This window comes from Venturia canescens, chromosome 2 (assembly GCF_019457755.1).
Source record: "Venturia canescens isolate UGA chromosome 2, ASM1945775v1, whole genome shotgun sequence".
Taxonomy (NCBI): domain Eukaryota; kingdom Metazoa; phylum Arthropoda; class Insecta; order Hymenoptera; family Ichneumonidae; genus Venturia; species Venturia canescens.
The window spans coordinates 30,518,858-30,543,244 of NC_057422.1; the positions used below are offsets into that span (position 1 = coordinate 30,518,858).

The 24,387-nt window shown below is 41.7% G+C and overlaps 1 protein-coding gene and 1 long non-coding RNA gene across 2 annotated transcripts; one reads left to right on the top strand and one right to left on the bottom strand.

Annotated features, from left to right (window-relative positions):
• Positions 1-14,636: 14,636 nt before the first annotated feature.
• LOC122406345 (uncharacterized) lies at positions 14,637-19,728 on the bottom strand. The gene is made up of 3 exons (XM_043411743.1): positions 18,349-19,728; positions 17,209-18,306; positions 14,637-17,117 (listed from the first exon to the last, which is right to left on the bottom strand). Exons 1-3 carry the CDS (start codon positions 19,726-19,728, stop codon positions 14,637-14,639), a joined length of 4,959 nt encoding a protein of 1,652 aa, XP_043267678.1.
• An 891-nt stretch (positions 19,729-20,619) lies between these two features.
• LOC122406216 (uncharacterized) lies at positions 20,620-23,353 on the top strand. The gene is made up of 4 exons (XR_006259935.1): positions 20,620-21,817; positions 22,027-22,193; positions 22,309-22,650; positions 22,725-23,353. It is a non-coding gene; the product is annotated as an uncharacterized lncRNA (long non-coding RNA).
• Positions 23,354-24,387: the final 1,034 nt, after the last annotated feature.

Below are 24,387 nucleotides of genomic sequence, written 5' to 3' on the forward strand. Positions count from 1 at the left end.
GAGCTAGTTTCGTATACGAAAAAACCGAAAATTAAGAGTGAACGTATGAATGTTAAGAAGGAGGAGGAGGAGGAGGAGGAGGAGGAGAAGGAGGAGTCTCCAAATTTCGGAGAAAATAGCATGTAGCAAGATATTTCTTTCAAAGACGATATTTGGCATGATGCAATTACTGATGAGAATGTCGATGTACCCGTAACTAAAAATAATGATAATCATGATGATGATGACGATAATTTGGAATCATCCGAAGATGTTGATAATTTGATACGTGAATATTTGGGTCTACTGCGTAGTAATAACAAAACAAGATTAGATGGCTTGTATGGAGTACGAAATCTCGCTCAAAACAGATTAATGATTGGTGATTCACCGATTCATTTCGAACTCGATCATATAGTGGTTGGAGATGAAAAGGATCCCAAAAGTATTGGCTTGGTGGAACTGTTGTTTAAAAAAGAGCCTGAACTCAAATATATAACGCCAAATGACTTGGAGAAATATCAGAATATTGTCATTACAACGAATGCTCATAAAAAATTTTATAAACGCACGGGTGCAGTACGTCAGGATAAAAATAGTAAATTCAAAAATTATATATCCCACATGCTGCGTAGCAACGATAAGAAGGGTGGTGCTCTGCCCCAGTACAAGGTAGCACAAAAGCATACTTCTATCGACTATGTTTATTGGGATGATCCGAATGAACTAGTGGATCGTCTTCGTTTATTGCTCGCATCGCAAGCTGCTGGAAACTCATCACATTCGAATGAAATCATATCGATTATCGAGGAATTGCGTGAAGCTGAAATCATTTATTAACATGTGAGGGCTTGCTTTCATCCACATTCCCAACATGAGCGTCGATGTATTTGGACGAAAGTTGAGTAGACGTGGTACAGGTCCTCCGGGTAAACCAGGTGCTGGATTCAAAATTACATCAGACGGTCATTACGATTTGGAACAAAAACGATTGGAAAACGTTGGCGACCCAATAAATGCCAGAGATGTTGTAACACTCGGTGCATTAAGTAAACACATTCATTCTATAACTCATAGTGTGACTCATATAACGAATCAAAGGTGCGAATCGAATGTGGCTGCTCTAGAGAAGCGTGTAAAAGATGATCTTGCCACTCTACGCAAGGAGATGAAAAATTTGGAAAGTACAATCGCGGAGCAAATAAAAGATGATCTTACCATCCTGTTGAAGGAGATGAAAGATTTGGAAAATGCAATCGCGGAGCTTAAAAAGTGAAAAGTTGCGAGAGAATGAGCGTGCCGCGGTGGTAGAGGAGCTACACAAGCAAGCTCGACGAAATTAGCCACGTCGACGAGTAGATATACGCGGTCTGGATGAGACTTGGCAAGCTGATCTTGTCGATATGTCTGCATATGCACAACACAACTCCAAGTATAAATTTCTCCTCACCGTCATCGATATATTCTCCAAATTCGCCTGGGCCGCACCATTGAAGAGTAAGAGTGGAAAAGATGTCACCGCTGCAATGGAATCAATTCTCAGCAAAGGACGCATACCCAAAAATCTTCACGTTGATCGAGGAAAAGAATTTTACAATACGGACTTTAAGGCCCTGATGAAAAAGTATAATATACATTTGTAATCAACATTTAGCAACTTGAAAGCATCAATTTGTGAGCGCTTCAATCGTACACTCAAGAATAAAATGTGGATTCAATTTAGTTTTCGCGGAAGCTGGAAATGGATTGATATTCTCGAAACCTTAATTGAGAAATATAATGCTACACAGCATCATACGATAAAGATGAAACCGAAAGATGTGAACGCTGCGAATAAGGCGCAACTATTGCATAACGTATATAATAGAACTGTGGATGGGGAGAAAACAGCAAAATTCAAAATTGGCGATAAAGTACGCATAAGTAAATTTAAGAATGTATTTGAGAAAGGTTATACGCCAAATTGGACAACGGAAATTTTTACAATATATCCAGTGAGAAAAACTAATCCAGTTACTTATAATATAAAAGATTATCAAGAGGAGCCCATCGCAGGTGGTTTATACGAGCATGAGCTGCTTCGAACAAAAAATCCCGACACGTATCTAATTGAAAAAGTATTGAAGAAGCGTGGCAGTCAGTTGTTTGTGAAATGGCTAGGTTTCGACAATACACACAATAGTTGGATAAGTAAGGATGATTTGTGAACAATAAAGATGAAAAATTCAAAGTCTGGTTTATTTTAACGACCTTTCCCCCACGAACAGCAGATTCGAAGGAAAAAGAATGACAGAGATTCACAAAAAATTTTATTTTACATCAATTACAAATGTACAAGTTTTTGAGGAAAATTCCTCTCTTACAGAATTTTCTTATTTCGTATAAATGTCCTCACTCTCACAATTTTTTTTTTTGCCTTCAATATACTCTTAATCTCCAACACTCGTAAGCACACATTCACAATGCCTCCATGGCTTCTGAAAATTCGGGAATACTGTAATGGCCCCATGGCAACGTGTCTACCATTTCAGGTATAATGTATCGCTTGTCATCGTGTGGACTTAGAGCGATTTTCGTCTCCGTGATCGTATAGACATTATGTAATGTTGAGCGAATTGAAGATTGACAACGCTTCATTTCAATCTGCTCACCGAGGCATTTCACATAATCGTCGAATGTTATGGTTCTCGCAACAACATTACTCTTGACTCCTTTAGCTTTTTTAACATCGTTCTTGCCCTCAACTCGCGTCGCATACATTTTCGATCTCAATCCAACGAATTCAGTCATTATGGCCCCATTGTTCTCATCCTTCATGAGACCCGGGACCTTTTTGTTCACAAGCGGTATGCCATAGACGTTGTCTGGGGGATAGTCACTGGTATCATATTTGTCGAGATTACATTTCATGTCCTCATATGCATCTTCACACTCAATATGGTAAATTAAACTATCAGTATCTGTATACATGACTTTACATTTATTCTGATACGTCGGCATCATGAACTCGTGATGGAATTCATATAAACAAGTTTTTGAAATATCTAAAATAGACATGCCAACATATATCGGTTTGTTAAACATGACTTGGAGATTTCGCAACTCTACAGCGATTAAATTTTCCGCAAAAATACTTCGACTGTGAAAGTTAGGTTTAGCAATCATAGCTTCTGCTCCGTATCGACCTGCCCATTTCGTTAAAAGTTTAACTTGAACGTGACTACGAACATGCTCCATGGTTTTTCCAAACACAGCATTATTCATTAATTTGAACAGATTTTTTTCAAAATTATTTTTCGCACGTGTACGAAACTGTGTATTCAAATCAATGTATGTTCTGAGCCAGGAAGATTGCTTAAACTTCAAGACTCTGTGTATTTTTGTGATTTTCAAACCATGTTTCAAACACTGCTGCAATGCACGATAGTGTATGACATATCGTTTTTTCGCATTCACCGTTGCAAGAAGCTTCTCTTGCTTCGTGCCCGGAGGTTTATCATGCGTTGGACAAAATGGCAAATCACTATGTGCATCGTGCAAGTGTTTTGGATATTCCAAATCAACCTCCAGTATATAACCAATTTCAGAGTCAAGTGGATGAGACTCGATGTTGAAGTTTGCAATGTCTTCAATCCATTCGAAATCTGCATAAGGCAGTGGTTGACTCATTGCCCATCCATACAAATTGTTCACATCGAAATACATCAAGTATGACGATGGAATAGATGGGTCATACGAGTTCATGTACTTGTTATTGGCACGGGCATGTCTTTTGGAGCATTGACTAAGACCACCTCGAATACCTCTCTCCACGAACAATACCATATCAATGTCTGTGAGCAATTCAATCTTTACTTTGGTATATTTCATCATGGCATCCCAGGTATATCCGGGGAGAGTGTAGTAAAACGCAGGGTCAAGACCATAACTTTTTAGACAAGTATCGCGGAAATTCTCAAAGATATCGGCTAATAGTAATACGTCAGTCTTCAAGTATAAATCGCTGTATTCACTAAGCGTTCGCGTTGAAAATCGTTCCCATACATTTTTCGCAGGTGCATACTCCTTTTCGGAGACTGTTGAATCAGTTAAAGAGCTGTGAAATGCTTCCCGCGGTGGAAGCTCCGTTTCATTCAACTTTTCAAAGCTATCAATATACTCGTACGGGAAGACACCTTTCCGCGTTAATAAATGAAAATAGTCTACATCTTGAAATTGTGATTTTAACGTTACGAGTTTGTCGGCAGTTAAAAAAGATGCTAATTTATCGAGACTCGTATTGAGAAATCTGAAAGAGTCGATGAAACGTAATTTTATATTTTTCCGCGTGTCTTTGCCTGTTTGAACCGTTTTCGAGAAGGAGATGTACTTTTCTTTTGTTATCGGAAGCAAATCGATTTTCCCCGCGAAGGTAGTTGCAACTTCTTTTATGATGAAATGCGCGTCATAACCGGATAAATTATGAAAAATTATTGGCATGAAAAACGAATTTTGATAGTTCAAATTACAATTTGAATGAGCCGGACCTCTGAATTGGCCTGTTAGATGGCAATGATCGCGAACACGCTCATCACCCTCGACAAAAGGTTTCTCGCAAATATGACACTCTTTGTCTTCCCGAAATTTTTTCCACTCTTGCGGAGTCAATTGTTTCATTGGAATGTTCGTTAGGAGAATTTTTTCAACGCGCAAAGCTAATTGTTTTAGTTCTTCGACGAACCATTCCACACAGTCCTCACCTCGGCGCTCGTGATATCCCGATAATGAATCATCGTAAGAGCACTTTACGTAATATCCAACGCTGAAGACGCGATGATGTTGGATCTTATTTTTCTCTCTCTCTTCAGCGCTGGTCTTCTCCAAGATACACTCGAGATCGGCGTATACCACGAACGGGAGACGCTCCTTCCGATTGGCGTTCGTGAATTCTAGCCATTTGTCGTTTTCACCCGGTAGTCGAACAGCACAATCGTTGATTACGCCGCAATCCACCGCATGTGACTGCAGCTTTTCGATGGTTGCGAAGTAATGGAGGCATCTGTAAAATTTCAAATTCTTTTTAATATTTTGTCACAATTATAAAGGGGAAAAGAAGTACACTCGTATAACAATTTACTTACCGATCGCAAACGTATTTCCGGTGCTCATTAGTATTGAGTTGTGAGCTGACGAGCCGAGATAAATTCTTGATGTAAGCAAAGTGTCCAATTCCACATTCTGACACGTCTTCGACGTAAAGCAAGTTGACATGTCGCTCTTTCTTCTCCTTGCTCACCCGCACTGGCAGAATCACAGAATCACATCCTATTTCTCGCTATACACATTGATTGAGAGATTATTTAATTTTTCAAATCTCCCAATTCGATCCAACGTCATCGGAAAGTTGATGCCTTGGAGATTAAATATCGTCGAATAATGTGGATATGAAGATATGCGATCACTGTTTTGTTCTGCTGGATGAAGTGCAGCAGTCATTGCCCATCCGAAACACGCATTATCTCGTGATTTCACATTCACGACTGCTTTCTTCAAGAGTATGCGTTTCGCCAATGGAATGTGACATCCCGCACGCAAAGCATTGTACTTGTTGATGTTCACTGTTAGATTGGTTATTGATGTTAGGGTTCAGCCACTGTCACTCTCCTGGAACTCCTCGAGCGATTTCAGAGTTGGCTCCACGACTCGCTTCTGATACCACTCTCTCAGATCCGATGTTGTAAAAAGTTCAACATTTCCCGTGTTGATACTTTTATTCGCCCGTTTATCACCCACGCTGAACTCTCCATTGAACGAAGTGTTCACTTTAATGCTGCTATACTTGCGTATATGAGCACTCACTTGTTTTTCAACAAGTTGAAATGCATCCAGTAAGAACTTCCGTGGGTCGATGTGATCACGATTAATTACAGCCCCGGTTGACAAGCGATTTCCGAATGCACTCTCGATTTCTCGCCATATTAATCCACAATCATTCGATACTCCGCCGCGAAGTGTTGACGTGTTACCTGCTTCAAACATTCGAGACGTAAGATTTGCGAAGTGATTGCGTGGTGCCATCCCAGTCGTGATTGCTTCAATCGAACTTGCGCCTCTAACGATTCGATAAGTGTATCACACTGGTGTTCCCACACCAAATATTGCTCCAACGCCCGAAGAAGCGTTGCTTGCATACGCAGCAATTGCTCTGTAGCAACGTCGGTGTCCAGAGACATGATGCGTTGATGTCCAGTTTTACGATAGAGTCAATCTCAAGTTATCTCGTCGTGTTGACTCTTTCGGGGTTCGATACTTACTAACTAGTCAAGCCAAAGATTCAGCCCTTTTCGGAAGCATCGACGGAAGTCGTTTTTGGTCATTTAGATTTAAATATGGAAGGGAGGGAGAGATATGATGGACAGAAAAAGGATTTCTCAGAGTTTTCGAGTTCACTACAGCATCTCAGATCATAAATTGTTTCGACTCGCTGCCATCTTTTTTCGTGACACCAAATATCGCTCCAACGTCCGAAGAAGAGTCGCTTCCATACGCAGCCATTGCTTCGCGTAACAACGTCGGTGACGAGAGGCATGACCAAATATTGCTCCAACGTCCGAAGAAGAGTCGCTTGCATACGCAGCCATTGCTCCGCGTAGCAACGTCGGTGACGAGAGACATGATGCGGTCGAGTTTTACGACACAGTCCCTCTCGTGTTTACTCTTTCGGGCTTAATAGTCAAACTGAAGATTGAGCCCTATTCGGGAGCATCGCCGGGAGTCGTCGTTTTTTGCTCATCTAGATTTAAATATGGAAGAGAGAGAGAGAGACTTTTTCCTCGAGATATGATGGAAGGATAGAGGATTTCTCAGAATTTTCGAGTTCACTACAGCATCTCAGATCATAAATTGTACTCGCGGCCATCTTTTTTTTTTCGTCTGCAAGAAAGCGTGAGAGTAGATTTTAACGTTGCTTGTAGAGATAATTTTTTTACTATTTCTGCTCGGGGGTCATCTCTGAGAAAACTGCGTTTTTGGGGAAAAACTTGAAGAGAGGGGATGCAACACCAAATTTGGAACAAGAGGTTTTTCAAATCATTTTCATTTTTGTTCGAGACTCCGCTCCCTTCGGTTATTTGAAGAAAACAATGTCGCAAAACGAATCGGTGGTTACTACAGTCAGTGAATGTGATTCAACACATGATGTATATGAAAAAGTGTGGTGTACATTCACTGAAGAAGAAAAACTGAATTTGAGTGAAAAATCGAGAGTGTGCATTGTCTCGGTATATTACCGCACCGACCGTGGCGAAAAATTGTGTGGTGTTTGTGTTCTCGGGGCTGGAGGTGAAATGTTCGACAAACTCACAGCGGTCCGAAAGCATAGAACAGAGTATTGGAATATTGCCTCTGCATCGAGTTGTCAGGACTGTAGGACTCGTCTCTACCAGGTGGTGACGCAGAATATCTGTCCAGACTGTGATCTAGATTGAATAAGGGGTAAGTACTTCATTGATGAGCAAAATTTTTTGCATAGATTTGAAAATTCTTATTCAAACTTTTACCTTGATCTGTTTCAGTATCAGCATCGATCGGAAAGCAGACATTATGAATAAAACGCATAAACTTTTTTATAGAATTTGTTTTTCTGTAAAATATACAACCCCTAGGGAAAAAAAGTTGGGACAAGTACATTGATGGTCTCTTATTTCTGGATGACATAAAAAAAAGATTTAGAACCAGGAAAAAAATTCTATAGAAATAATAAACGAAAAATTGAAAAGTTCAAAAAAATTCAACAAAAATAAAAAACCATCGAAAAAATTCTGTAAAGAAAAATAAAAAAATTTCAAAAAAATTCATAAATATTGAAGACATTGAAAAATGTACTATCCAAGTTACATGTAGTATAAAAATGTATGATATCAAATGGAGGCCAAGTTTTTATTGATAATTCGGAATATTTATCCAACAAATTGGAAACGTTAATGAAATTCATGATAATTATTTTCACGAAAAAAGTTAATGAAAAAAAAGTCATAACGGAAGTTACGTGCAGTACTAAAATGTATTATATCAATTCGAGGTCAAGCATTTATCAGTTATTCGAAATATAATCTCCGGCGACAAATGAGCGTTGAGAATCCTTGTCGGGCTCACAACGTTTTATCAAAATTACTGAAAAATTAATGGAAATAAAATCATTAAAAATTCACATGAAAGTCATTCGTTACTTCAACAAGGTACACACTTTAAAGAATCGATTCCCCTCCGACTTTCAGGATCCCCTGGTATTATTCACAACATTCAACTTCGATTGGATCGGTACAAATTATGTTCAAATACGTCTTAAACGTACTTGTCCGGCCCATCACTTTTTATTCAAATTGCTCATTCGAAAACAAATCAGGGCTGTTCTATAATCCCAAATATAATAAAATGGATAGAAATAAAAATAATATCTCTAAGTAATTTGAACTTGATTGTTCGCAAGTTCGTATAGCAATATCCACTTCTCATTTTCTTCAGTGAACACATACCATTCGGTAAGAACCAATGAAAATGAGAAATAATCAGGCGCATTACTAGAAATTTTCGAACCTACTCAGCCATGCAATGTTTTTTTTTCTCTAGTCACGTACACATTTTGATAAATATCACTAGTCGAGTACGACACGTGGATTCCTGGAATTTGGAGAAAACTGATTTTGTTGTGAATTATGACTCCATATAATATAAATAGATTAATCAACTTCATCTTTCATTTTCGTTTCATTTTGACAAGAGCGATTCGAAGTAAAATTATTTTCTCGGGAAGTACTGTTCCTTAATATTAACACATGCATTAACTTTGTTTTTGATTTGTTTTCGAATGAGCAATTTGAATAAAAAGTGATGGGCCGGACAAGTACGTTTAAGACGTATTTGAACATAATTTGTACCGATCCAATCGAAGTTGAATGTTGTGAATAATACCAGGGGATCCTGAAAGTCGGAGAGGAATCGATTCTTTAAAGTGTGTACCTTGTTGAAGTAACGAATGACTTTCATGTGAATTTTTAATGATTTTATTTCCATTAATTTTTTAGTAATTTTGATAAAACGTTGTGAGCCCGACAAGGATTCTCAACGCTCATTTGTCGCCGGAGTTTATATTTCGAATAACTGATAAATGCTTGACCTCGAATTGATATAATACATTTTAGTACTGCACGTAACTTCCGTTATGACTTTTTTTTCATTAACTTTTTTCGTGAAAATAATTATCATGAATTTCATTAACGTTTCCAATTTGTTGGATAAATATTCCGAATTATCAATAAAAACTTGGCCTCCATTTGATATCATACATTTTTATACTACATGTAACTTGGATAGTACATTTTTCAATGTCTTCAATATTTATGAATTTTTTTGAAATTTTTTTATTTTTCTTTACAGAATTTTTTCGATTGTTTTTTATTTTTGTTGAATTTTTTTGAACTTTTCAATTTTTCGTTTATTATTTCTATAGAATTTTTTTCCTGGTTCTAAATCTTTTTTTTTATGTCATCCAGAAATAAGAGACCATCAATGTACTTGTCCCAACTTTTTTTCCCTAGGGGAAGTTTATGGTTTGATATTACGCCTTTTTTCTCAAAAGTTCCTCATTCATGTTATGACGGTTATAGGATTTTAGTATAAATTTCTATGAATTATTTGCTTAGTACATTTTTATAGATTCGATTCTCATACGAACATTTTTTATTGGATAATCTTTTTCATGAAATTATCAACAAATAAGGGACCATCAATGTACTTTTCCCAATCTTATTTTCCCTAGGTATGATGTTCGGCTTATAAAGTTGGTTTCCACCATAAAAGATCAATTTTTCGTAAAAATTGTAGCGAAAATATTTCATCACAAGTCTGCCCTTGAACTTTGGCGATTTTTTTCCTTATACCCTAATATGTTATGCCTATTAGGAACTCAACAGCATGGAGGAATCCGGGATGAGGCCCGAGAAATGAATTTCGGTTTATAATGTTGGTTTCCACGTAAAAGACCAATTTTTCTTCAAAATTGTACTGAAAATATTTCGGCACTGGTTTGGTCTTGGACTTTGGTGATTTTTCTCCTTGTCTTCTAATATGTTTTGTCTATTGGGAATTCAAGAGCATGAAGAAATGCGTGTTGTGGGCCATAATATGATTTTCAGCTTATAACGTTGGTTTTCACGAAATAAGATCTATTTTTCGTTAAAATTGTACTGGAAATATTTCGTCACAGGTCTGTCTTTGGACTTTGGCGATTTTTTTCCTTGTACTCTAATATGTTTCGTCTATTTGGAATTCAAGAGCATGGAGAAAAGTGTGTTGCGGGCCAAGATATGATTTTCGGACTATAACGTTGGTTTCCACGAAAAACAACAAATTTCTCGTCAACATTGTACAGAAAATATTCTGTCACAGGTCTGTCCATGGAGTTGGGCTATTTTTTTTCTTCTACTCTAATTTGCTATGGTTATTGGGAACACAGGAGACTGGTAGAAAGCGGGTTGGGGGCCGAGATATGATTTTCGGCTAATAACGTTGGTTTCCGCGATAAAAGAACTATTTTTCGTCAAAATTGTACTGAAAATATTTCGTCACCTGTCTGTCCTTGGCCTTTGGCGATTTTTCCCAAGTCTTCATACCAAGAAAGAACTGATGTAAAGATTTCCTTAATAGAACAGATTTTATTTATCCCTTTTCTTCAAAATTCAAATGAAAGATAGATCAAATTCAAGACACGAAAAATCCAACAGATTTGCCCACATTAAATGTCACGTTTGCATTCTGAATCTAGAGATTTCATTTCATTCAAAACGTGCCCTCAATGAAATATATTTCCAAAGTTTGCAAGTGGCCGCTCAGGTCCAATTATCCACAGTTTGATAGTTGCTGAAAAAAAGTACCCGAAAACTTCTAACATTTATTATGCCAGAACTCAAAGCAGCAAAAAAAACTAAGCAAACTTAATTCAACAAAGCAACAGAATTCAAAAACGTTTAAGGTACCTGCATTGGTTTTGGAGGAAAACCATTTCAGGACAATTCAGAAATGAATTTAGAAATTCGAAAACTCACAATGGAGTAGAAAAAGGAAAATTGAAGTATCTAGAAAAGCGGAAGCCTTTTGTGATGAATTTTCTAGATTACATGATACGGTTGGAGGAAATGATTTGAATGATTGGCACACATTCTGCAACACAGAAATATCAAAGTTTGGAAGTATTCGCTGTATATCAGTTATACAAACTTCAATACTATTTGAAAAGGAACACTTAAAAACTTGCCGAACCAAGTTCCATTACATATTACCATAATCAACGATAAGGGGTGATCCGTTGCATATATATTTATCCACAGAAATTTCAGAGTTCGCAGGTATCTGCTGCGGTTCAATGTATCTGCGCAATGAGCTTCGAAGACAGCAATTTCAAATCTATCCATAAATGAGCAACTGAAGACTTTTATAATCAATTTTTTACTTCATATAGATGTTACAGTTAGGATCAAAATGTAAAATGAATGGCACAGTATTTAAATTGTACAGTTTGCAGATTTTTGCAGTATTTTAATGATCCGAATCTACAGCATTATAATGAAAAGTTGTCAAAAGTCATGATGTTACATTAAAATGACATAGCGCACATTGCATTCAGCAATTCTGTAAGTTTCTGGGGATGTTGGTAGGCATCATATTTGATCGCATCCAAAACTGAGCAACAGTAGACTTATCGGAATAAATTTTTTTCATAATAATTCCATATTTGTAGTTTGCAAAGTGGAAATACTCAACATACATGTCATTCTATAAGTTTTGTTATCAAAATTTGTGTTTGCATACCGCATTCCTAAGATACGACTTTTCATATCATTAGCAAAAAGAGCATCCAAAGGCTTTCTGGAACAAGTTTCCAAATTTATCACTCGACAGACCTAATGGGAAAAGAATAACTACACACTATACCAAGACCAGATTTTTATTTGAAAATCTGATTTACAAAATGTGCAATTCAAGATCATGGTTAGAAACCTCTCGAATCATGTTACCACAATCATCATGAAGGAGTAGAAAATCATAGAACACATATTAGGGAACGAATTAATAATATGAATCGATCCGCTGCAAACTGAGCGGGTGAAAACAAGGATCGGAGAGGGCAGAGCCAATCTGAATACCAAGCAAAATATGGGGATGTTTAAAAATAATGACGACACAAGAAATAAATTAGAAAACATTTATTCAATTAAAGTTTCTAATATCATTCTAACAGTTGCGTGTATTTTTGTTCTATTTATTCGTATATATAACCTATGTACACATGATATATAACCACGCCACTGACAATATATTCCCACTGGACAATATTTCTCGTACTCTGGTTTAATTGAAGGATTATTTCAGTTAACACTTATTTCCAATCGAAAGAAATAATGAAATCTTGAAAAGTTTCGTTGACATATATGCATCGCGCATTTTTTATATTCTTTTTCACACACACATCACAGACTACATTTACGCGGCCGCTTTGGTACCGGTTTAATATATCACAAATAACAAAATAAATAGTAATATGCACTTCTTTAGATGACGAAAATTGTTTTTTTATTGATCCCGCACGCACTTCGTAATGTCGAAACTCTGTTCATACGATCAAAAACTGACACATGGTTTGTACATATATATATGTATATCGGTCGAATTTATGACTGCTGTTACCAGCTGTGCCGTGCCGTGTGCTACGTTCTGAAGTTGACGTCAGATTTCCAATCATCAACAACTAATTTCAACAACCAATCACAACGTCTAAAAATGGATGTCGTCAGATCCAACGAATCAGAAACTCGAGAGCATCAAAGTGCGTTTGATGGTGTTTATAAATACAGACGCATAAATTCTTGAATGTGTTGGTAACTTTTGCATAATCTTGAGCCCGTGCAAAGTTTTTTCTCAGCAATTACAACACCAATCATGCTGATTTAGGGCGGAATCGAAAGAGAATTACTCAATTGGCTTAAACTTCAATTTTCAAGTTGCTAAATGGCTCCTGAGCTTCGTAATTCAATAAAATCACATGCAAATTTTACCCCCACCACGGCGAATCGTTTTATTCAGAGAAAGTATAGTCTCGGCGAGAGTCTCGGGCCAGCAGACGACAGGGCTGACAATGTACTTGTCTCGAGACTCTACCGAGTCTCTTGATAAATTCAATCTAAATGAGTAAAGTCTATTTCAGCCTATTGAAACCACCCATCTCTCTCCTACACTCGGCAACTATCGGATATCAAAAAATAACTAAATTTTGAAAATCTTGAGCGGACAGACCTCTTATAGAAAAATGTCGAAAAAATCTTCAGACCTCTTATAGAGTTATTGTAGAATAATTTTGCTCTTGAGCTGCAGACCCTTCTGAATGTTTTCATCTCGACATACACCCAGAGTTCAAAACTCTTAGAGAATATTTTTTCTCGTTCACTCCGTCTCTCTCATGCTTTTGCTCTCTACGGTCATTCTATCTCTCTCACACCTCTCTCTCCAACGGCAGACCCTTCGTTATGCCCCCCCCCCCTCCCCTCCCTTATCTGCATCTGAGGCGAAGACAAATCCGCAACGCACTGGTCATAAATTAATTAAATGTCACACACGATTTTTCTCATTCCATCTCTCTCACACTCACCATCGGCTCTATCTCTCCTCCTTTTTCAAGGGCCGCGAGAATGTGTGCGACACACACACACACGGCCCTACGGCGCGCGGCTTCCCCCTTCGCTGCCCCCCTCTGGCCCTGGCGCTTCCCCGCACACCGCTCCCCCCTCGCCACCATTTGAGCCAGAACCGGCGTAGCCTTACTACTAGTTCGGTCCTGGCCAAGGGTCATCGAAATCAGTCGCTTGCCCGAATGATCGTATTCGAAACAAAAGTACAGGTGTAGTTTTTTGAAGGAATATTTCTGGTTGGTGAGGATGGAATCGTGGATAATTGTATGGCCGGGTGAAGAAAAAAAAGAATGAAGGCGAAGCCGTAAGTTTCCGTGTAAAAAGTCGTCAAAAATATCACAGTTTTATTTAGTTCGAAGATTTCACAATCGAAGCATCTCGAGGAGTCCGCAGGTGGCCAATATGGCGGAGAAGTGATCGAAGAGAGCCGTTAATAATTTGGTTCCGATATGAAAGAGAAGTTGAATACCGCCGGAAAACAATTGAAGTGAACGGTTTAATTCCACGGGCGTAAATCGCGAGACTAAAGCGCGCACTCAACTGAGTTAGAAAAGGAATGATTGAAGGTTGCGAAAAATAGATTGATAGAGAAGCACGTGTCGTCTTGTACGACGTTCCGAACAGAAGAGAGAGAAGAAGGCGCCGGCAACTACCGGCAAGCGAAGCACGAGGGAGGGGAGCGCGTGCAGAGGTGCACAGCACCGCCGAGCTCAAGCGAGAGACCGACCGTCGACTGAGGGCCTCCCACGAGAGAACGGCGAACTATGCCCTTTTCTGAACACACTCCCCGCCTTCGGCAACCGATGTTGTCGAAGAAGTAACCGGAAGAATGCAGAGCTTTGAAATTGGCCGCTTGAAGGTGGATGAAGCCGTGCGAAGTGTGACGACTCGGGTGAGTTCGTCTTCCCCTGGATGAAGTGAGACCACTCTGGCGAGCGGTCACTTTGAAGGCGGAAGTCGTTCGTGCGTGATGAGGACCAGGGAGCCAACCTGGATCTCGTTCCGAGGATGTCGCCACTTGGAAGTGGCTAAACCGTGTTGAAGATAATCGGATGACCAGCGTTGCCAGATCAGCTGGAATTTCCGTTGTATTTGGGCCCAGCGCGGAAGTTTTAGCTCCGGAGTTGAAGTGCGCGAGGGTTCCGGCACCGAATTTAGGGCCTCGCCGATGAGGAAGTGGCCAGGAGTCAGGGCAGAGAAGTCATCCGGATCATCTGACATGGCGCCCAGCGGACGTGAATTTAGCACTGACTCGACTTGCATAAGAAGAGTTGTAAATTCTTCATACGTAAGTGCTGAGTCCCCGATAACCCGTTGAAGGTGATGTTTGGCCGATTTGACGGCGGCCTCCCATTTTCCTCCCATGTGAGGAGCCGAGGGGGGATTGAAGGACCACCGAGTTCCGATATTAGTTAGCGAAGAAATAATTTGTGGCACTTCTGCCGCACTTTCTTTGAAGAGTCCTTTAAGTTGGGCATCAGCCCCGACGAAGTTCGTCCCGCAATCGCTATAGAGCGTATGACAAATGCCTTGACGTCCCGTGAACCGCCGAAAGGCAGCGATGAACGCATCTGAAGTATAGTCTGTCACAAGTTCCAAGTGAACAGCTGACGTTGAAAAACATACGAAGACGGCCAGATATCCCTTGTACGTTTTCGTATGCCGACCTCGCCATGTTTTTACCGTGAAGGGTCCGGCGTAATCAAGTCCGGTGTGAAGGAATGCTCGAGAAGGCGTAGCACGGCTGATCGGAAGTTGTCCCATGAGCTGTTGAGCGCGAAGTCCTCGAAACCGAACGAATTTGGCGCAGCGAAGAATGAATGATCGAATAGGTGCTCGACCTCCGACGATCCAGTAACTGGAACGAAGCAGAGTCAAGATTGATTGAGTTCCGCCGTGAAGAGTCTTGAGGTGCACGTCAGCGATGACGAGCGTCGTGAACGTCGAATGACGAGGGAGAATAGCCGGATGTTTCGCTTCCGAATTAAGAGTTGAATGCTGCAAGCGTCCCCCGACGCGCAGAGTTCCAAGCGAATCGATAAAGGGAGTCAAAGCCGACAGGAAATGACCCCGTGTCAGAAAATTTCCGTTTGAGATTGATCGAAGTTCCGCAGAGAAATGAACCGATTGCGTATGTAACACCCAGAAGAGTCTTGATTGTTCAATATCGTCTGGAGTGAGTTGTATGTCCGTCCGAACCGGTGAGGAGCGCTTGAATCGATGAAGAGCCCGTTGACACATTGCCGTGATGCGAAGTAGGCGTGTCAGTGAAGAATACCGATGTACAAGATCCCAAACCTCGCCTATTGGTTCGAGGTTGGATATGAAAATGAAGCCGGGCCGATGCTCAAGTGGAGCGTCCGTAGGAAAGTTTATGGGCTGTGCCGGCCAGTTTTCTGAAGTGCTCATGAGCCAAGTGGGGCCGGACCACCAGAGAGAGTGTTTGGATAACTGAAGAGGAGTCAGTCCTCGCGAAGCACAGTCCGCAGGATTCTCCTTTCCTGAAATAAAGCGCCATTTTGCCGTTGAGGTTAGCTCCTGGATGAGTGAAACTCGATTTCTGACGAAGTCTTTCCAGCGAGCTGGTTGTGAAGAGACCCAGGTGAGAGTGACGGACGAATCCGTCCAGAGATAGACAGGCGCGCCGTGTAGCGGAAGCATTTTCTGGACGTATGAAACGAGCCGAGCCAGAAGAAGAGCAGCCGAAAGCTCGAGGCAAGGGATACTTAGCCGTTTTGGAGGGGCTACTTTCGTTTTGGAAGCGATGAGCGTGACAGAAGTCGAACCGTCCGGTGAAGATGATCGAAGATAAACCACAGCAGCCATGGCTAGCTGCGAAGCGTCAGAAAACCCATGAAGTTCAACCGAGTCCGTTGGAGACGAATGTAGCCACCGAGAAAGCGAAATGAGGGGCAGATCGCTCAAGCTTTCGCGGAATTGCCACCACCGAAGCTGAAGTCGTTCCGGGAGAAGATCGTCCCACTGCAGTCTTGCGAGCCAGAGCTCCTGCATGAAGATTTTGGCTGTGATGATTACCGGAGATATAAAACCAAGGGGATCGAACAAGGAAGCAGTTTCCGAGAGAGCGATCCGCTTAGTTATTGATGAAGGGAAGTTTGCCTGAAGATTGAACCGAAACACATCCTTGATTGGATCCCAGATTAGGCCCAAAAGCTTCGTCGTCGAATCCTCCGATTTAATCGAAACTGCTTCAGGTTGTAAGGCTGAAGAGTCAAGATGTTGAAGAGCCGCTGGTGAATTCGAAGTCCATTTTTGAAGTGGAAGGCAACCGCGGGCACAAATTTTTTCCAGTTGAAGAGAGATTTCTCGAAGCTCTGAGACAGAATCAGCTCCGCCGATACATTTTTGTAATATCCGTAGCGAAGATGAACCGATGTTGCCGAATCCATAGAAGTACATCTGAAATGTCCTGTTGAAGCTTCGGCCCGGTGTGAAGTATGCCGTTTAGCGAGAAACCGGTGTTAGTTTTGCACGACCCGTTGAAAACTACACGGAGTTTTGTGGTGACACTGTGCTCACGCACGACTCCGCGATGCGGAAGGATGAAGCACGGATTCGTCGGTCTTACGTCGGAAACCGGAATCATGTGATGAAGAGCCTCGTATTCTTGAAGAAATTCCTTGTACAGCTGGCTGATATACTCGTCTTCAGCCAACCGAGCTCGAAGTCGGTGAAGTGATCGGGAAGCGGCCGAGAAGGAGTCTCCGAGTGACGTTGGAGGCAATTTGAAGGGGAGCCGAACAGTGTAGCGACCCGAAGCGTCGCGCGTATGCGTGTTTTTGAAATATTGCTCGCAAAATTCCGTATCCTCATCTTCAGTTGAAGCGGTACCTGACGGAAGTTCTTCCATTTCCCAAAATTTCCGAAGTTGAAGGGACACGTCATCCTCGATTGAGGCGTGATGAAGAGATGCCGGAGTAGCGGTAATGTTCGATAGTGGCCCAAGGACGATCCATCCGAACAGCTTGCGTTGTGCGATTGGTTCAGAAGGAAGGCCTTTTATCACTTCTGATTCGATGAGTTTGCCGTAAGAATCGGCTCCGATAATGAGATCGATGGGCCGAGGTTGAACAAAATCCGGGTCGGCGAGCTGTGGGCCGTTGAGGTGATTCCAAGATTTCCGTCCCGTTGTAGTGAATGACGGAAGAGGCGTGGTGAGAACCCGGAGAATGAATGCAGCGGCCGAGAAGGAAGCCGAGAAGTCGTGAAGAGACGAAAGGTGAGCGGTGACTACTCCCCGCGTGCGCCCAGTTCGTTGATTGCTGAGGCTTAACACGTTTAATAATGCCGATTGACGCTTTAACTGCAACGATTGCACTATGCGTTCTGAAATGAACGAAAGTTCGGACCCGGGATCGATGAGAATCTGAATGGTAGAAGTAAGACCGGCTGAAGATGTGATAAGCGCTAGGCAAGTGGCCAAAAGCACTGACGGCCGATTGCACGAGGCGACAGTTGCGTTGGCTAGAAGGGTGCTCGAAGAGTCCGATGGAAGCACCGTTTGTGTAGAAGTATCCGAGAACAGCGGAGCACTGTCGCGCGAAGTACCCGTTGGAACTGATCCTCTTGAAATATCCGATAGGTGACTCTGGAGGAGTCAAGCCTGAGGCTCATTCGGCAACGAAGATGCCGATGGTTTCGGATGAGGAGCTCCGGCAGGTGGTGAAGGAGTAGCCGAGATTGATCCGGTGTGAATGAGTGTGTGGTGCTTGCCACCGCACTCGGCACAGCGGCCGGTTACTTTGCAGTTTACTGCAGAATGAGGTCCGAGGCAGTTGAAACACAATCGTCGCTGTTCTGCGATTGTCCGACGTTCTTGAGGGGTCCGCTGCTTAAAATTGGGGCACTTCGCGATGAAGTGCTGGCTGAGGCAATAATGACAACACTGGGTTGCCGAACCGCCTGGATTTAGGGGCTTCGTGGACGCCATAGCGGCTTTATGATCCACGGTTGTAGGGATCGTACCCTTCGAAGGGACCTGCGATGTATATGCCTTGACGGCGCCCGATGAAGAGGAAGTTCGCGAAGTGGCCGTTTTCGGTGAAGGCGTTGCGGTTGAAGACTGCCGAGAAGAATACTGAGGCACACGAATCTCGATGCTCTCCAGAGCTCGAGCCCGAGTGTTGAGAAAATCTCGAAGTTGTTGAAGAGTTGCCGGTTCTTTTGCAGCGCCGAGCTTGACTTCCCATTGTTCACGAAGATGTTGATCCAATTTTGAAGCGACGATGTGAACCAAGATATAGTCCCACGATTGAATGGGGACCTCCAGCGCTTGTAAGGCGTGGAGGACCTTAGACAATGTGTTGAGAAGGTTGTTGAGAGCTTTACCGGACCGAGTGGTTATGTTCGGGATGCCGAGCAAACAGTCGAGCTGAGCCGTGATGAGGAGGCGTTTGTTCTCATACCGTTCAACGAGAATATCCCAAGCTGCTGCGAACGAAGAGGCCGAAATAGGAAGGTTTGACACCAGTTGAGCTGCTTCTCCCTTTAGTGAAGTTCGAAGATAATGCATTTTCTCAACGGAGGTGATGTATGTGTTCTCACCCACCATGGAGACGAACATGTCATGAAATTCCCGCCACTTTGAAAACTCTCCGGAAAATGTTTTTAGTTTAATCTCTGGAAGGGACCGACGAAGAGCGGCCTGACACTCTGCAGCTGAGACGTCGGCGAGAAGTGCGCCGGTAGGTTCGGTGCGGTCGTAATGCTCCTTGATCGTGAGATAGGCTACTTTAGCCGTCTCGTAAGCCTGAAGGCATTGAGCCTCTACGGACTCCCGGAAGTACGCCTGTTCCTGTAGATTTTCACAATTCATGTCGAGAAGGACCGCATGTTCCGATTTGAACCGTATCCATTCTGCTTCGAGAAGCTCCAGGCGCGTCGTTGCGAGCACTCGCGAAGTGTTACTGGTTGAAGCCTCCTGCGCATTTTCAGCGAGGCCGATGATGCACTGGAATGTGCTGTAGAGTCCGGCGATGCGACGGTCAACCTTGGCTTGAACCGTCGTCATGGCGAAGTGATGGAAGAGCGATCCGGAAGAATGCGAAGAGAAAATCTAGGAGAATCGCGGCGAAAGCACTCGCGAAAGCAGTTTGAAAATGTCCGGCGACGTCGACCGTATTATCGCGGCGATGGCACTCGTGGAAACCGTTCGAAAATATTCGACGAAGTCAACTGGATTAAATCGCGGCGAAAGCACTCGCGAAACCAGTCCGAAAATGTTCGACGAGGTCGATGAAAATATCGCGGCGAAATCACTCGCGGCAACCGTTCGAGAATGTCCGACGAAGGCGGTTGTATTGTATCGCGGCGAAAGCATTCACGAAGAGTCCGAAAAAATGAACGAAAGGGAGTTCGATAATCGCGGCGACACCACTCGCGAATATCCCGGAGGGATGCACGTAAAATGTCTGAAGGGGAGCGGCGAAATCACTCGCGAAGAATCCAAAAAATGAACGAAAAGTATGTCAATAATCGCGGCGAAATCACTCGCAAAAAGTCCGAAAAAAAGAACGAAAAGTGTCAATAATCGCGGCGAAATCACTCGCGAAGAATCCGGAAAACGAAACGAAAAATACTGCAGTAATTGCGGCGAAATCACTCGCGAAAAGTCCGAAAAAGGAACGAAAAGTATATCGATAATCGCGGCGAAATCACTCGCGAAGAATCCGGAAAACGAAACGAAAAATACTGCAGTAATTGCGGCGAAATCACTCACGAAAAATCCAAAAAATGAACGAAAAGTATGTCAATAATCGCGGCGAAATCACTCGCGAAAAGTCCGAAAAAAAAAAACTGAAAGTATATCGATAATCGCGGCGAAATCACTCGCGAATATCCCGGAGGAATGAACCAAAGTATATTTCGAAAATCGCGGCGAAATCACTCGCGAAGATGTCTGAAAAGCGCGCCGAGAATGTTCAAAGCTGTCGCGGTGCACCACTCGAAAAAGAAAATGTTCGAAGAGACACGAGAATTATGCTCAGAATGTTGCGATGACTCAGGCGCAAATATTGTCCGAATAAAGTGTAGGAAGAGTCCTCACTATCGAAGGAAGCCGTATAGCAGAGCACGCTCCTTGCTTGAAAATTGTTCAGTACTTACGACTTGAAGCGAGCTCGCGAAGTGATAAACCGGGGCGATGACGTCACTAAACTCCGTCGCCTCAATGTGCGAAGGATTGAAGTAGTCCGGTGACGATCTTGTTGCCAAGTGAGAAGTGAGAGCGAAGAATGTTCTAGAAGCGTTGCGAGAGTGACGAAGACAGCGCTACGAAGATCCGCACAAAGCGGAGGTCGATACCGGCTCGCGCGCGCACGGCCACGTGTTTCGCAACCACAAGAATTCACCGCACTTAAACCACTTGTAGAGCACCGAAGTCTTTATGCACAGAAGTCCGAACTCCCACGAATTTTATGCCGGAAAAATACAAAGGATCCACGAATTCCAACTCACAATCCGGCTCGAAGGACCATGTAGTTTTTTGAAGGAATATTTCTGGTTGGTGAGGATGGAATCGTGGATAATTGTATGGCCGGGTGAAGAAAAAAAAGAATGAAGGCGAAGCCGTAAGTTTCCGTGTAAAAAGTCGTCAAAAATATCACAGTTTTATTTAGTTCGAAGATTTCACAATCGAAGCATCTCGAGGAGTCCGCAGGTGGCCAATATGGCGGAGAAGTGATCGAAGAGAGCCGTTAATAATTTGGTTCCGATATGAAAGAGAAGTTGAATACCGCCGGAAAACAATTGAAGTGAACGTTTTAATTCCACGGGCGTAAATCGCGAGACTAAAGCGCGCACTCAACTGAGTTAGAAAAGGAATGATTGAAGGTTGCGAAAAATAGATTGATAGAGAAGCACGTGTCGTCTTGTACGACGGTCCGAACAGAAGAGAGAGAAGAAGGCGCCGGCAACTACCGGCAAGCGAAGCACGAGGGAGGGGAGCGCGCGCAGAGGTGCACAGCACCGCCGAGCTCAAGCGAGAGACCGACCGTCGACTGAGGGCCTCCCACGAGAGAACGGCGAACTATGCCCTTTTCTGAACAACAGGCTTACCGGTAAAGAGCACATGTGCCGCAAAAGAAATCTTATTTGAAAAGGTAAAAATGAATTTTGGCACTTTAAAAACTGTGGCGCAGAACGCAATATGTCTAGAATTTTGATCAATATTCCAAGTGATGCAGGAATGCGTTGAACGTTATGCATTGTTCGTGTTGAACATATTTTGAATTTGTAACTACGGAAAAAGAAAAACTACTAAAAAAGAAAAAAAATAAGATTCAACATATGCATGATTATTTTTACGCAGAACGAAGGAAGAAAAAAAAAGATACCAGTACGAATAAAAAAACTACGAAATCGTCAAATTTGCGTGAGAGAGAGGTTATAGACGATAATACCGAAGATAGTGTCGAAGGTGTCCAACAATATCCTAAAGGTGCAAAGAACGATGAGGATTTGAAAACCATCATGGAGGTAAAATAGTTTTGTAATAAACTTAAAATGTGATTATACGAAGTGTATTATATTGCATTGCATTTTTAGACCGATTACGAATATTTCTTAAACTAATTGAATTATACCCACACAGACATTAGTGGGGTTGGACAAGATGAAGAAGAATTTGAAAATAATGCAGAAACGAATCCTAGAACAGGAGAAAAATAGACAAGAAACTCCTTATGTTGAACCGTTGGTGGATTTGGATACGGTTCAAGATAGCGAAAAGGTCGAAATAGTCACTGGCATGGTTTTTGACGTATTAGCGCTGAACAAATCTTGCCAAGCTCACGATTTGCGCAGAAGACTGAACATGTTGATGGACAGTTATTGGACCAAAGAAGAGATGAAATATTTAGTACCGTCCGATAATCCAAGGTTCAAAGCAAAAGGCCAAAAAAAATTGACGAAGCGATAGTAAAAGGACTTATTGGTAAGTATCCGCACGAGATAACATTTAAAATAAAATGCGATCGAAATTATAACAATTATTATTATTTCTATCAGACGTATGCTTCGCCCTCCAAGAATCAAGAAAAATTCCGTGTGACGGTTTAAAAACCTACAAAGATGGCAGGAGAATGATGGCTGCAAAATTGAAGTCTCACCGATGCAAGTTGAAAGCGGCAGAAAAGAATAACCGCCAAAGCAGGAGCCGCCAACCGATCAACGACAGAACACAAGATGAAACAAACGAGGATACAGAGTCGGATAACGATATGTCATAGGATTAAAGTTTAAAATGATGACAATACATTTGTTGATTACCGCATGACCATTCAACGCTCGATAAACCAAGAAGCTTTGCATGTAGGATTGGGGAAACTGGTCTTTCCATGTTAATTTTAATAAAAATGAAACGCACGACAATTTGTGATTTGTGACGAGCGCTAAATATTTTATGTATTATTATATTACTCATATTTACGGATAACAGCTTTTATCGGTACATTAACGAAGAACATACGGATAAATAAAGAAATTTCGTTGCTTTTCAAATCGTCTAAAAGAAATGACACAGACTGGACCAACGAAACACGTTTCGAAAGACGATAAAAAAATACGAGCGCGTTCGATAAAAATTACAAACGTCTAGCTAACAGACTGAAAATGAAAAATGAAATATCCACTTCATAATTCACCGGTAATTTTATTGGAAACAAAAAAAAAGTAATGTTTTATCGTTTTTCATATAATAATTTCATAATAGTTTTATAATTGTCATTTTAAACAAAAAATTGTATTGCGAATGGCGATTTTATAATTTAGCAATATACTTTTCATCAACATTGTAAAGATCTTAGTTATAATGTTAATTAAATAAAATGTATGTCATCGCAATATGCAACGCGCTTTTCTCTGAATTCAAATTGAATGCAATTCAGTAGTAAGGCTATACCAGCTCTAACTCTGGGATCTAAGGGGGAGCGGGGACGGGGGAGCGTGGGGACCGTTGCGGGGCTGCATGGTATGTGGAGGGGGAAGGTTCTCGGACAGCGGGGGTGCGGCGGCACATTGATGACAAAAGATTGCCGCACTCCTCGAATGACTGATTTATGTTTCCGGTGTGATCATCAGATTGCATTGGACGGAATTTTCTTTTGAAAAAGTGACCTGCTCTTTTCGAAAATGATCTCAATTATCGGACCAAAGCACTACTCTAATGACAAATTTATGTGTCCTACATATTTTTGCATTCCTGAGATGGTGCCAGTTTCCATGAGATTTCTTTTTGAAAATGCCCCTCCCCCCGACTTTTCACTTGAGACTTGTATCTTTGAAAAAATATATTGTTTTTCTGAGAATTGCACGTCACACGACGTCTAATAATAAATGTCAGGTGTTACATATCTCTACATTCCTAAGACGGCGCAAGATCCGACGAGATTTCTTTTTCAAAATGCACCTGCCCTTCCCTGAATTTTTGACTTGAGAGTTGTTTGAATGTTTTCCGAGAAAAAAAAAAATTTCACATCGAACGCTTATTCTGAAAGTAGACGTCGCGATGGAAAGTGTGCTATCCATCCAGCAAAAGATCCATCGACATTAACGGAAAATGAACTTGAGTCATTGCCGAAGGCTTTGCTTTTAAAGTACTATAGTAATTCTATTCCTACGTTATGGGATCGTTTACCCAAGTATTTGCAGTGTGATGCTGATGTGCAATCAT